Below are 15,165 nucleotides of genomic sequence, written 5' to 3' on the forward strand. Positions count from 1 at the left end.
TTGTACTTAGCACCAAGTTCTCCCCCATTTACAATGAAACAGCCCATTAACTCAGTGTTTATAGGCTTTTAATCTGTCCACGACGACCAGCTGAACTTACAAGCCCTGAGAGAAGAATCAATAAACTCACCACCCTTGATCTCCCACTTTGAATTACAGCCAGGCTTTCTACTTCAACTGGACACACTCGGCCACTGGCCTTACGTTTTATAAAGCGTATAAAATTATCGGAGTGTTTTGAGCCACGGCACTCAAAAGGAACATTTAACTGCACTATGCGAGGTCAGTCTGGTCTTGACTAAATAAACCGAAACAGAAGATCCATTAAAGGTCCAGAGCTTTTATATTAAAATAACCAAAGCTTATTAGTCCTTCAGTAGAGCACAAGACTACTAAGGCTACGTTCACATTACCAGGTTAACGTGGCACAAATCCGATTTTTTGCCCTAATGTGACTCAGATCTGATGTTTTCAGAGCTGTGTGACACACAGATCTTTTCAAATCTGACCTGAGTCACTTTCATATGTGGTCCTAGATCGGATATGTATCCGATTCGTGGTCATGTGTACTTAATGTGACACTCAGATCAGAATTCATGTGCTTTTTTTCCACTGCGCCATCATTCAGCGTTGCCATGGCAGCAGCGCCGAACAGAAGTTAAAGCCTGTAAACGGTGGAAAAGCAGCTCATCTCACCTTTTTCTCCTTCGTCTCGCTCTAATAATGAAGCTGAGAGCTGATCAGAGTTAATTATCTTCTCAGCGAAGCTCGTTCTGCTCGTTAGTTTGTGCTGATGATGAACGTGATTCATTCACGTGACGTTACTGAGTAGGATGAGCTCATGAGGGTCATTTCAGGACGCCGGTTCGTCACATTAATGACAGATTTGAGTCACTTACCTAAACGAGTGGGAACCATCGTATCAGAGAGATCAGATTTGAGCAAAAAATCGGATTTGAGCAATGAGGCCTGTAATGTGAAAGTAGCTTTCATGGCCCAGATGAGCAAATTGGCTGATCCACTCCTTCCAAAACCCCACCCACTGCCCACCCCCCCCCACTGCCCATTTTCACATCCATATCCGATCTGCAGCAATGCGATTCAGTGTGAACAGCCAGATCAGAATTCATGCGGCTTTTACACCTCAAACATTTTGGATGTTCGAATGTTTGAGTTTTATTGCTGAAGAGACACGAGGAGAACTTTATTACAGACCACTCCAGTCTGAACAGAGCTTTCACAACTTTGATTTGGGACAAGACCATTTTTTTAAAACCATTACTGCCCTCCCTCACCTGAAGGTCTCCTCCTGAAGCTGCTCCAGCTGTGTCTGTAGCTGAAGGTGTCGCCGCCCTGCAGGACTGTTCAGGTCCTCGATGGAGTCGGACTGATTGAGCCGCTCCATCAAGATCTGATTCTCAGCCAACAGGCTGCCCTTCTCCTCCTGTAGAGCCGCAACCTGAGAGAGACAGAGAGACAGACAGATAGGTCGACAGATAGACGGATAGAGAGGGAGAAAAGATGAGTCAGGAAACATGCAGAACAGAAAAAAGTACATATAATGTTTTACTCAGTTCATTTAAACTCATTTTAGGCTGCTTATTCTGTTATTTTTTTTCTATCTGTGAATCAACTTTTCATTACATGTATTTCTAACAATCTTTAAGAAAAAATGCAATTTTCTACAATAAAAATTCAGTGACTGCATAAATATTATATTACGGTCAGTATTTGTGTTAAATACTTCAACGTAACATGAATCTGTTGGCACTTTATATTCAAATTGGTCCCAAATTCCCAGTGTTTGTCACTTAAAACTAAAGGAAAAGCACAAAAAATACTGAAAATAGTGGAAAATTTGACAACCAAGAAACCAAAACAGAAAAAAACACAACTAAAACAGGAGCCACTGGGGCTTCATGCGGTTTAATGTGGCCGTAATGAGTGAGCTCTGTCTCCACACACAAGCAAAGCAGCAGAGATGCTCACAGGATCCAAACAAAAACACATCCATCATGGGGTTTCACATGACATGGTGAGAACATGAGAAATGGTTTCGTTTTTAACTCAGAGTGAGTTTCTTATGACCGTTACTACCTTTTCCACTGGGGTTGGACTGATTTTAAAACATTTGCAGCTGTTATGGTTTATTATGTACGGTGGGCTGGAAGATCCAACAAACTGCAAAGAAAAACGAGCTGCAGACGCAGAAAACACTCATCAAAATGACGAGACAGCGCGGCATTTCACAAACGTGCTGCAGATACAGAAACACATGCAACTTCAGAAACACTGATAAACCAGTCACAACACAGCGGAGACGCTTCCGGAGGACATTCAAAGAGGACGGAGCCATTCAGACCTTTACACTGCGTGCAGTATAAACATTCACCGTTACAGTAAGTTAACTTTCATTTCAGCACATTATGACCATCACTGTAGCGTAACTGTGACCCTGCATTCACACCAGCAGTGACGTGATGTGACAGGGCGGCCAGAGCTCATTCATTTTCAATGAGAGCTGGCGATTTCTGGCAACAGGAGACGGTGCGAATGTTGGCAACGCGAAGTGGGCGGAGTCGGTGACGCGACAAAGGTGAGTGGAGTTTAACTTTATGCAAGTAAGGAGCGAAACGACGTGCCGATTACCAACAGTAATTGAGCACTGAGCCAGAGCTGGTTCATGAGGAGTCTGGCCACTTCCTATTTCCCTTGTTATATCAAAAAAACAGGACTGCAAACAGCAGAGGGCGCCCACGAGTGAGTCCTCAATGAATGGGAGTAAATGGAGCTCAATGGCTAAAACCAAGAAGTTAAAATATTTTTTTATTTTAATTTTAGAAAGTATAAGGATGTATTTCATTAAAAAAAGCAAAGAAAACTGTATGTTTCCTTTTTCTACAGCAAACGGGTTTTGGGCAGCAAGACGCTAACGTTACTCCTACTTAGTGCTGATTGGTTGGCATTGCTGCTACCGAGTGCTGATTGGTTGGCCAGCGGAGCAGCTTATTGGCTGTTTGCGTTCATAGACGTCATGAGCGTATATAAGGGACCATTTTAAACTCCTATAACTCGAGTTTAAAAGCTCTTAAAAATATAACAGCACTGTTAAGATGTTTTATGCTGCTCTGTGTTCAGGAAATGATTGAATTCTTTTACATTAAAAATGTTTGAGCATTTATAAACTATGATTTTGCTCAAATGCTCCATCTTAACCCATTCATTGTGGACTCGCTCGGGAGCGCCCTCTAGCGTTTGAGAAACCTGGAAGATGTTACAGAGTGGGAATTCTACTCTCCACAAGTTCTCTGATTGAGCAGCGTAGTACGTGCTTTATCTCCGCCTCTGTGAAACAGTACGCTCCATTTTTGGTTCCTACTAGAGACTGAATAATGGTGGCGGTGCTTTCGCCGCAAATTGACAGTAACCGCAAAGAACAAATACTGTCTTCCTCATAAACTGACTGCACAGACAGAGGATTAAATAAAAATAAGCACACAAGCGATTCCTCACCAGGATTTTTATTGGTAGTGGGAACGCATCTGATTTGTGCTTGGCGCCAGTGAAACCAAGGCAACCTAAGGGTCTGCTGGAGTTTAGAAAAGCCCACAGGCGATGAGTGACCAGCGATTTGGGTGAGAAGAGGCGAAAAGCCGCTGCCAATGTGAACGCAGGGTAAAGGGTTAACTAACAATACCAGAGAACTACCACAGCACGGCTACGACATGTCAGACAGCAAACCAGCCATCCAGGCTAACCATGAACTTACGATGTCTGATCTTCTCTACTTCTGTCAGTGATTTTCCATCACAGATATTCCCACTCTGAGCCCTTTGAGTCTTCCAGAAACATTTCCACTGTGTTGTGACTGGCTTTGCAGCGTTTCTGAAGACACCAGTGTTTTCTTTATCTGCAGCGCGTTTGTCAAACGTAGCTCCGATGCAGTCACGTCGATGGAAGTGTTTTTTGCATTTGCGGTGTGTTTATGAGTTTGCAATGTATTTTTAATTGTTGCTGTCGTCGGAACAAAACCGCTTATCTCCAAAAAGCATAACTTTACAGGAAAAGGAAAAAACCTACTTTACTTTTAATGCAAGTCAATGGAACCAGACATTTTGGGCCGTCTATTTTGGTCCATTCACCATGAAATTTACACACAATATAAGGAGCAACAGGCATTTTCAAATTATGTCAAAAACTGAAAAAGGTTTTGTTCTGACAGCAGCGCTGTGCTGTGAATAGGGTCTTGTCAGCCACCGTAAATGTGGGCAAAGAAGTATGTAGCGTAGTTAAAAAGCGGTATTAACAGCTACACTGAAGCCTGAATGTTTTCTTTCTATTCCTATATACAACAGTAGGTCATACGGTGTTAGAAACCACATCAGCAAGTCTATTTCAGATTCAACTCAACACAGTCTGAGGCACATATGTGATGATCTAGGCAAGCTAAGTGGTGGTTATAAGCTTCCATTAGCTACATTGCTGCTCCAGTGCAAAGCTAAAGAAGCAAACTTCAGACACCAAACATGTCTTGGAGATGGGCTACATTTGAGATACGGGGGAAAACTGTGTAAACTTGACATTTAGCTGAACTTTGGCTTAAAACAGCCTAAAATTCAATTTGAATGGCCTTAACTGCTCTTCAAAGATTGTAATGTATCTAAAAGGCCTCTTTATCCTCCCTATACTGAGCCCCATAGGGAGCCATGGGTTTGGGATGAGTGCAGTTCTGCACTTTATCTAGTAAAACTGTCTGAAAGTTGCTGCAAAGACTCATGGGTAAGCAGCCTGCCATTGCCATGGAAACTAGGGGCATTCTCACACAGGTGGAGGGGGTTTGAGTGGAATTAGTCTGTGGAGTCACACAGCACCAAGGAGCAGTTGATGCACCACACACACACACACACACACACACACACACACACACACACACACCAGAGCCCGACCGACATGTCATTATATATAAATTAAAGTATACAAGTATAAAAAAATACATCATCTACAGAAAACAAACATAAATATAGTATTATTCTGCAAATTGGAGAGAACAATTGCTATCTATTTATTTATTTAAAAATAGTTCATGATATATTTGAAAAATAAAACATTAAATATAATATAAAACTTTTGTTGCATATTTATTTATTTATTTATAAATAGTTTATTATACATTCAAAAAAATAAAACATTAAATATAATATAAAACTTTTGTTGCATATTTATTTATTTATTTATAGTTTATTATATATTCAATATTACATAATATTATATATTATGCATTCAAAAAAATAAAACATTAAATATAATATAAAACATTTGTTGTGTAGTTATTTATTTCTAAACAGTTTATTATATATTCAATTATATATTATATATTATTATATACTCAAAAAAATACAACATTAAATATAATATAAAACTTTTGTTGCGTATTTATTTATTTATAAATAGTTTATTATATATTCAATATTATATAATATTATACATTCAAAAAAATACAACATTAAATATAATATAAACGTTTTGTTGTGTATTTATTTATTTATTTATAAATAGTTTATTATATATTCAATATTATATAATATTATATATTATATATTCAAAAAAAAATACAACATTAAATATAATATAAAACTTTCGCACTGGCCACATTTTATTATGCATTTTTTCCCAGTATTTTAAATTCAGTAAATACACAGTAATTGCACATTAAGAAGTTCACTGTAAAGCATGCTAACTTCAAGAAAACATGTTACTTGAGCAGGAGTGCCCAAACTTTTGCATACAACTGTAATACACAGATGGGGTATATACAGAATGTGGCCTTCAGTATATAGACATAGAAGGTGATGCTCAATTAACTTGCAATGACAATGTAAGATGTGATTAGTTCCGCCAAATTAGCCCCCTGTATGTAATTACACAGTTCCAAATCCCCGAATCTTGTCCTCGAGTTTCAGTCACATGATTTTTCTCTTGTGGTCACCATATTTGAGACCGAATTTCTGGCTTCACTGTTCCACATGAACGTAACTAGAGGTGAAAGACGTCTAAAATGACTCTCCTTACTTTGAAAGAGAAAAACGTTCCTCGACAAAGTCGATAAAATAGTCTGAGATCCTTATTCAGTTTCCCCTGAACTCCTGATTCCACTTAAACTGGAGGAAAGATACCACATTAGTGTTTCCCTGACATTTATATTGATCTCATACTCAGCCCCTCTCCCTATTCTGGAGGGTCTCTCACAGCATTTAAAATCACAGAAGCCCACCGGCTCTTCACGTCAGGGTGGGTAAAGGATCCTATGGTGTTCATAAAGAGGAGAAACACTCTGTCATCATAGGAGGGTAACGACATCAGCTAATTAACACAGATGAGATCAATGCTGGCCTTTAGATAACTTTAGCTGACGTTATCAGCCGAGAGATGAACAGTCGCCCCCTAACGGAGCTGCAGACAGCCGGGATAACTTCACTCTCTGTTTCTGATTTAAATGACGTCTGAATGGAGAAACATAAGCGTTAAATATCAGACTGAATGTCGTGGGTCTGAAAACGACGTTGTGTTTCGACAGATGAATGCTGAGATGTGCCGCTGATTATTTCTAGTAGATGTTCAATTTTGAGCATCTATATCGGTTAACATTAATATCATCAGAATGCTCATATCGGTCGGGCGCCAGCACACACTCATTCTCTCAGACGTACACACAGATTAAGGGCCTGCACAACTACTGAGGGATGTTATAGAAAGCAGGCAGCAAACTCTGGACGCCAAAACACCACAGAGTGAGAGAGCAGGAGGAGTGAAAAAGGGAACATTACCCTCTCCTCTAGTTCAATATACTCTAATCTCAGCCTATCACGGTCCTCTTGCACGAGGTACGCCTTCAAAGCAAGGCAGAGGGTAGAAATCACCAAAAAAAAAAAGATACAGGAGAGAAGGAGGAAAAGAGAATAAAGAAATAAAGACATATAGAAATACAGTTTCTATACTTTACACAATGGCTGGCACTTAAAATGCAAGGCGAATGCTGGAGGCTTACTGCTTTCTACATGAACAGGCGAACCTCCACTACAGCCAATGAGGTCTACTGCCATTCTGAATAGAGGAAAGCAACTACTGAGGAAGACTGAGATGGCGCCGATCTGATACCCAGTATCCGTATCGGCTGATACCAGCAGAAAACGCTGGATCACGTATGGCAAAAAAAAAGGCCAAATATGATCCGATTCTGTAATAAAGAACTTTGTAATGCCGTAGATAACATGTAGTTTAGGTGTGAAGTCACTGCTGTCAGAACAAAACCTTGTATCTCCAAAATGGTAACTTTACAGGAGAAGGAAAAAACCTACTTTACTTTTAATGTAAGTCAATGGAACCAGAATTTTTTCCATGTAATTTTGGGCCGTTTCTTTTGGTCCATTCATCATGAAATTTACACACAACATAAAAGACAACAGGCTTTTTCAAATTATGTCAAAAACTGAAAAACTACAAAAATGGAGATACGAGGTTTTGCTCCGACAGCAGCGATAAGCTAGTCTGCTAATACTACAATACTTCATGTTTAATAAGTGCATAATGTGACACACAGTTGAATGCAAAAGTCTGTCGACCCCTCGTCAAATGACATCTTTGTGAAAATAAGTTAACATCCTTTACAGGGAACAAACAAAAATTATTATATTTGGATATTATATATTATATTTATATATGAATATGGATTTGAATATGAATAATTCTACATCCGTCACATTTTCTGTGCCTCCCCGAAAAGAACAAATGAATTTGATTTCTATCTATTTAGTAGCCATTTAATAGCATATAGACTATTATTAGAATTTATAAAACGGATAGTTCTGGTCCTAAAATCTGATTGGCTGAGCCGAGTTCGAAGCTGTTGTAAAATTCACGATACACGCACACCTATGACCGCCTCACAACAACTGAACCGTGTACCACTGCACCACCTCACAAAAAACCCTTGTGCTGTTAATGGACTGATCTGCCGCTCACATTGACCACTGGGTATATTGATGAAGTAACAACCCATTTTCTGTTTAAACTGAGGGGCTGGCAACTTATATGCTTAACTAGAACCAGGCTGGTCAGCTGGCTAACAGGCTAAAAGAGCCAACAGCCCAAACAGCTCCATCATTAATATCAAAGACTTGAATTAAAGCACTTACAGTGTGATTAACTGTAAAACGGCAGTGTAAAAGTCTAAAAATGTCTCTTGAATGTTTTACACACTTCAAATGTTCATGTTTCAGTCAGAAGTCAAACCCAGGCTGAATCCCAAACGGCTCTGTACTCCCCAAATAGTGTTCTAGCTATGAAAGTTTAGAGGTTCTAGCCTCTACAGCCAAACAGTGCATCATTTATCGAGTGTGGATGTGTCTGAATCCCAAATCACTATTTCTTAGCTGTATTTTGCTCTGTTGGGCTGCAGGATCCAGTATTTAAACTCCTACGTAGTGCACTATGTAGGGAGCAGGGAGCCGTTTGAGATTCAGCCCCAGCACAAGAAGAGGGCGCCGCTGGATTGGAGCTAAATAAGACTCACGGTGATAATTTGGTGACCAGAAAGTACTTATAAGTGAAAGCTTTTGCATTAAACAGTGCTCTCTCATCGTATGTTCATTACTATACAACAAAACGTTTAAAGATTCATTAAATGACCACAATACACAGCGATGGGCGACCAAACGTTCTCCTCATTCAGCGGTCCATGCTTGCTTGGCAAGGATACCAGACTCTAAAGGAACTACACTTCTTGGCGCAATACTTTGTTGATTATTATTAATAATAACTTAAACTATTTTCTGAAAAGTCGTGTATTTTATCATACGTTGGCCGCCGTTTTACAGAGGCAATAAGCCACTTGCCAATAAATTCAATCAAGTATATGTTTTCATCATTTTTAGATGCAAAGCACCTCCTGGAACTGGTTTGTAACTCACTCTCTCACTCAACAGCAGGCTGAAAACTCTCCACAAGGGGGTGCCATTACCAGCGAAATGCTTTGCATTAATGAGAGCTTGTTGAGTCCTTGTATTTTTCTTGAACTATGAAATACATAGTGTGGTGAAGTGTAATTCATACTGCTCTCACATGCATGTTCCTTTCTATCAAGATTTAAACGTGCTGTTCATTTTAATATACTTTTCACATAAGAAAGACCAAGCAGAAAGCAGAACATTTCTCACGACACTTTCACTTTCAGCCAAGTACGACTCTCGACTGAAAAACGCTGCAGGACTGTATTTTGTGCATGGTTCTTTAATTTTCCCGTTTCTGTCTCATGACGCTTGTGTGGGTTTGTCATAGGCTACTGAGTAGGATGTGCGCACCCGGGTCATTTCAGGACGCCAGTTCGTTTACATTAATGACAGATTTAAATCACTTACCTAAACGAGTGTGAACCATCGTGTCAGAGAGATCGGATTTGAGCAAAAAATATGATTTGAGCAATGAGGCTTGTTATTTAGCTTGTAATGTTGTAAATATTCATTTTTACATCATCATTTTACAGCTTTTCTTCATCCCTTCGAATAAAACAAGCTGTTGTTGTTACGATATATGTAAAAATCATCTACTCTGACTGGCTGTTCTGAATTATTCAAAAAGCAGTCCAGACCGAATCAGGCCTTATAAGCTCAGTGTGAATGGGCAGCTAAACTGCTGTAGGCTGAATGTGAGGTGTGTGTGAATGTGTTCTTTTTGATATCACAAAAAACAATGAATTCAAAAGGGGCTGTTTTTGCAGCTTATTACCCATTTATGAACCGTACAGACTTGGATATTAGTGTTATTTTTTGTTTTTTTTTATTAAACTTTAACAATGTTTACACCAATCCTACAACAAAATTTTATTTTTTAAAAAGTGAGGACGTTTAAATCATAGGCTATGTTCACACAGCAGGCAAAAGTGGCCCAAATCTGATTTCTGATTTTTATCGTTGGCTGTTCAGAATATCTTCTGAATGTGATCTGTATGAGACATCGGTCTGAACAGATCAGCTCCTAAACTGACCAGCATGTGGAAAAGGACAATGCTTCATGCGGCTCATCCAGAGGTTTACAATCATGACCGCCAACGAGCGCCAGTCGCTCCCGGAGGATCAGCTTCATCTTCACCAGCATCACAGGAGCCATCATGAAGCTTCACTGACTGACAGCTGGGCTCTTCACCCAGAATGTGTTCGAGCCGTAAAAGTGCACGTTATTCGGACACTGTCACTTCTTTGGTTCCCGTCCTCAATTCTTTAAACCTTTTTTTTTTTTTGACCCGCATTCAGTCATTTCTTTCAAAATCTCTCAAAATACGGAGCGGCTGCGATAATTTTCAAATTTTTTAGTACAGAAACATCAGCCTGAATTTTTATGAGTCTCAGCAGCGCAAAATTATGATGAATGTTGAGTTGGATTTACATGAAAGTCGCAAGAATTCAGATCTGGCTGTTCAGATTGAGTCGCATTGCTGCAGATCGGATACGGATCGGGTATCAGTACCACATAGGAAAGCATCAGGTTCAGTGTGTTTATCTGTTCACACTGACACACATATGCGTCACATATGAGGAAAAAGATTCAGGCAACTTTCACCTGCTGTGTGAACACAGACTGAATCGGACTGAATCGTGATCGGCCGATACTCAAAGTTTCAGTACCGGTATCGACATCAGGAAAGTAAATGTGGTATCGTGCCATCTCTACAGGAAAGCGCTAGATCTTCACCAGTACAGCAGCTCGAACTCACAGTGTAGTATTAAAATGTCTGGCAATGAAAACGTCTGTGCAGTTTGGGAAGTGAAAATGCTTCTCACAGTTGCAAAAACATCAGTTTCAGCAGCTGCAACTTATCGGAAGCTGTCTTACTACGCAGTTTGCTCTACGAGCGCGCACTACAGAGATGGAGACGGCTGAAATGAATCTGAAGAAACTAAGCACTTCTTAGTATGCAAGAGGCAAAGTATGGAAGAGCAAAACAATAATTATGCGGCAAAGAGAACCTGAAGCCATTCAAAATGATGTCAAATGCAGGTGTAAGCAAGCTGATGTATGTTAAGGGGGGCTGAGAACTTACCTGCATGTCCAGCTCGTGGCAGCGCTGGGCAATTTCCTCTTTAGAGGCCAGAGCATCGTTCAGCTCCTCCAGCGTCTTCTTCAGCTGAGGACACATTTACACAAACAGCAAATACAAACTGAGATTTAATCAAGATAACATGCTCTGGATTTATTTTAAAGCTACATTTTTATGTTAAAGTACATTTTTATCTTATTTTTCCCCCTGAAGAGTACGAGTTATAACGTTTGTACTGTTTCCAATCTCTCCTTATCCTTTACACGGGTTGTTTGTTACTGCTGCTTTAAAGCCGATCTGTAAATGAACTCTGTTCTGATTGGCTGCCCTGCATGGTGTGTCGATCAAAAATATGTCTGGGCTGAAAAGAAGCTGTTCGGGCTGAAATCCTCAGGGACATCAGTCAAAATAAACTTGAGCTGCTCCTTTGGAATTCTGCAATGATCCACTTTCTGACAGCCATGAACAGGACGACGTTCAATCGCTCATCTCAATACGTCAGAACATGGTTTTCAGAGCATTTAGTAGATATTATTACTACTTTAAAAACACTGACCAACTGTAGACAGATAGATAGATAGATAGATAGATAGATAGAATGACAGACAAACAGATAGACTGACAGACAAACACAGACAGAGAGAGAATCAGACACACAGACAGATAAACAAAGAGAGATAGCTTGGCAGATAGACTAACAGACAGACAGACAGATAGACAGATAGATAGACTGACACACAGACAGATAACCAAACATACAGACAGGCAGACAGACAGACTGATAACAGACAGCTAGCCAAATATATAAATAGCTTGACAGACAGACAGACAGACAGACAGACAGACAGACAGATAGGTAGCCAAATAGATAGGTAGCTTGACAGATAGACTGACAGACAGACAGACAGGCAGATAGATAGACTGACACACAGACAGATAACCAAACATACAGATAGCTTGACAGACAGATAGCCAAATAGATAGGTGGCTTGACAGACAGACTGACAGACAGACAGCCAGACAGGCAGATAGACAGACTGATAACAGATAGCTAGCCAAACATATAGATAGCTTGACAGACAGACAGACAGACAGATAGATAGATAGCCTGACAGACAGACTGACAGCCAGCCAGCCAGACAGGCAGATAGATAGACTGACACACAGCCAAACATATGAATAGCTTGACAGACAGACAGACAGACAATCAGACAGAGACACCACAGAAGGTAACACCTGTCCTACCTGTCTGTCCAGATCAACATACGAGTCATTTCCTCCAGACACTGGGGTCTCTTTGCTCATGAGCTGCAGGACAAAAACAAAAATGAGATGAAAGTGAACAAAGAAACTCAGGGAATCCAGCAGAGTCACTCAGGAATTACGGGACGGATTCACTTCACCTCTTGGATGGCCGTCATGACAACATGCTGCACGGATTCCTCCATCATCATGATGGTCTGGATGTATTCTGTAGAAGGTGGAGACATTCAGAATTAAATACTACAGAATGGGAGTGTAAATCACTGACCTCTCCACAACTTTATTCAAATGAAATACTGTCTTGCCCTTCTTACTGTACACTGATCAAAGGTTCACCAGTTTAATGGGGGCGATTATAAATGTGGACAGGCTACTTTTAACTGAACCCAAAGTCAGTTTGCCATCTTAGACACACAACTTTTTCGTGCGTCCCTGGAGAATTCTGTGCACATAAAACAAGCAAGGAAAAAAGGAGAATGGAGGAAAAGATGACAAGAGAGGAATACAGATCAGTGTCTGAGTCTCCCACTCTGCATGCATCTGACCGCCTGAGGCTTCTCTAAACAGCACACGCTCAACACAAGAAACACAGCTCAACACAAGAAACACAGCTCAACACAAGAAACTCTCCCACAGTTCTCATCAATACATCTCTCACTGAAGCAGATACGATTCAGCTCACACACCCACGCACACGTGCACACACACGCACGCACGCACACGCGCACACACACGCACACACACGCACGCACACGCACACACACACGCACACACACACACACCTTGTTTCTGTTCACAGTTGACGGCGCAGCCCAGTATAAGCTGCAGCATTCGACCCAACTCGGCCGCATCTGAATGTTCTCCAATCAAATTAACGTCAGGAAGAGTGAAGTCATTAATCTGCTGCCCTAAGATCTGAGAGAAAGAGGGGAGGGATGGGGAGGGGGGAGAGAGAGAAAGGGGGGGAGGGGGGAGAGAGAAAGAGGGGAGGGAGGGAGGGATGGAGAGATAAAGAGAGAAAGGAGGGAGAGAAAGGGGGAAGGAGGGAAAAAGAGGGGAGAGAGAAAGGGGGGAGAGAGAAGGGTGGAGAGAGAAAGGGGGAGGGAGGGAGGGTGTGGGGGGAGAGAAAGGGGGAGGGAGGTAGGGTGTGGGGGGAGAGAAAGGGGGAGGGAGGTAGGGTGTGGGGGGAGAGAAAGGGGGAGGGAGGGAGGGAGGGAAATGGGGGGGGAGGGAGGGAGAGAAAGGGGAGAGGAGGGAGAGAAAGGGGAGAGGAGGGAGAGAAAGGGGGAGGGGGGGAGGGAGAAAGAGGGGAGAGAGAGTGGAGATGCAATATAATCAGGAAAGGATATGAAGTATATTGTACTGAATTAAAACAAACAAACAAACAAACAAACAAACAAACTGAGGCGTTTCATTCTCATCCTACCTCACGGTTGTAATCCAGAATACCTTTCAATATTTTCTTTAGGTTACTGATCTGGAAAAGAAAGGAGGAAAAACAAACGCGGCACATCGTTACACTTCAAAATGTACACGTTTATCTGCAGGAACCTCCAAGAAAACAGCAGCCCAAAACAGCCGTTTACCTTCAGCCTCCAATTATCACCAACTTCTGACTTAATACGGCTTATCCAGCTGTCACTGAAGTACACGGCATCTCTGAGGAGGGGAGACGGACAGAGGGACAAGAGGAAAATGGGAACGAAGGGAAGATCAGAAGAGGGGAAAAGAGAGAGAGACAGGCTCAGACTCTGCATACATCCGACTGTGATATCAAATACTGCATTACTGCTTTTCATTTTTATTTTAACTGTATATTTGAGAAATAATAAACTTTATATCCATCATATATTAAAGCAATAAGCCACAGGAGGCCGTGGGTTACTGCGACTTTATCACCGGGAAGGGTGTTTTTAGGCACGACGGGCAGCGGAGTAAAACTTCCCTGTGATAAAATCACTGTAATGCGCGGCCTCAAGCGGCTTACTGCTTTTATAAAATGGTGGAAAACATAAAATATGATAAAATACATGACTATTCAGAGAAAAATTTGAGTTATTATTATTAATAATCAACATAAACAAGTATTCCACTATGGAATGTAGTTCCTTTAGAGTCTGGTATCCTTGCCAAGCAACCATGGACCGCTCAATGAGGAGAACGTTCGGTCGCCCATCGCAGTATATTGCGGTCATTTCATGATTTTTTAAAGATTTTGTCGTATAATAATGAACATATGATGTCACAGCACTGTTTAATGCAAAAAACTTTGCTTTATAAGTACTTTTTGGTCACCAAATTACCACTGCGAGTCATATTTAGCACCAATCCTGTGGTGCCCTCTTCTCACACTGGGGCTGAATCTCAAACAGCTCCCTGCTCCCTACATAGTGCACTACATAGGAGTTTAAATACTGGATCCTGCAGCCCAACAGTGAATAACACAGCTAAGAAACAGTCATTTGAGACTCAGACACATCCACACTCGATACATGATGCACTGTTTGGCTGTAGAGGCTAGAACTTCTAAACTGTCATAGCTAGAACACTATTTAGGGAGTACGGAGTCATTTGGGATTCAGCCTGACAGTACTACTGACTGAAACATGAACATTTGAAGTGTGTAAAACATTCAAGTGACATTTTTAGACTTTTACACTGCAGTTTTACAGTTAATCACACTGTAAGTGCTTTAACTCAAACCTGTGATATTAATGATGGAGCTGTTTGGGCTGTTGGCTCTTTTAGCCTGTTAGCCAGCTGACCAGCCTGGTTCTAGATAAGACCATAAGACTCCAGCCCCTCAGTTTAAA

The 15,165-nt window shown here is 41.0% G+C and overlaps 1 protein-coding gene across 5 annotated transcripts in view; it reads right to left on the bottom strand.

Moving 5' to 3' along the window:
• Positions 1-15,165, bottom strand: part of hook3 (hook microtubule-tethering protein 3) — a 67,584-nt gene that overhangs the window by 25,075 nt on the left and 27,344 nt on the right. For all 5 annotated transcript variants that reach the window (XM_036580728.1, XM_036580730.1, XM_036580727.1 and 2 more), the window contains exons 3-9: positions 13,939-14,011; positions 13,779-13,829; positions 13,135-13,267; positions 12,493-12,560; positions 12,335-12,397; positions 11,093-11,176; positions 1,296-1,459 (exon numbers count right to left, since the gene is read on the bottom strand). In XM_036580728.1, coding sequence (XP_036436621.1) covers positions 1,296-1,459; positions 11,093-11,176; positions 12,335-12,397; positions 12,493-12,560; positions 13,135-13,267; positions 13,779-13,829; positions 13,939-14,011 — 636 coding nt within the window. The remainder of the gene's footprint in view (positions 1-1,295; positions 1,460-11,092; positions 11,177-12,334; positions 12,398-12,492; positions 12,561-13,134; positions 13,268-13,778; positions 13,830-13,938; positions 14,012-15,165) is intronic.

This window comes from Colossoma macropomum, unplaced genomic scaffold (assembly GCF_904425465.1).
Source record: "Colossoma macropomum unplaced genomic scaffold, Colossoma_macropomum, whole genome shotgun sequence".
NCBI classification, from domain to species: Eukaryota; Metazoa; Chordata; class Actinopteri; order Characiformes; family Serrasalmidae; genus Colossoma; species Colossoma macropomum.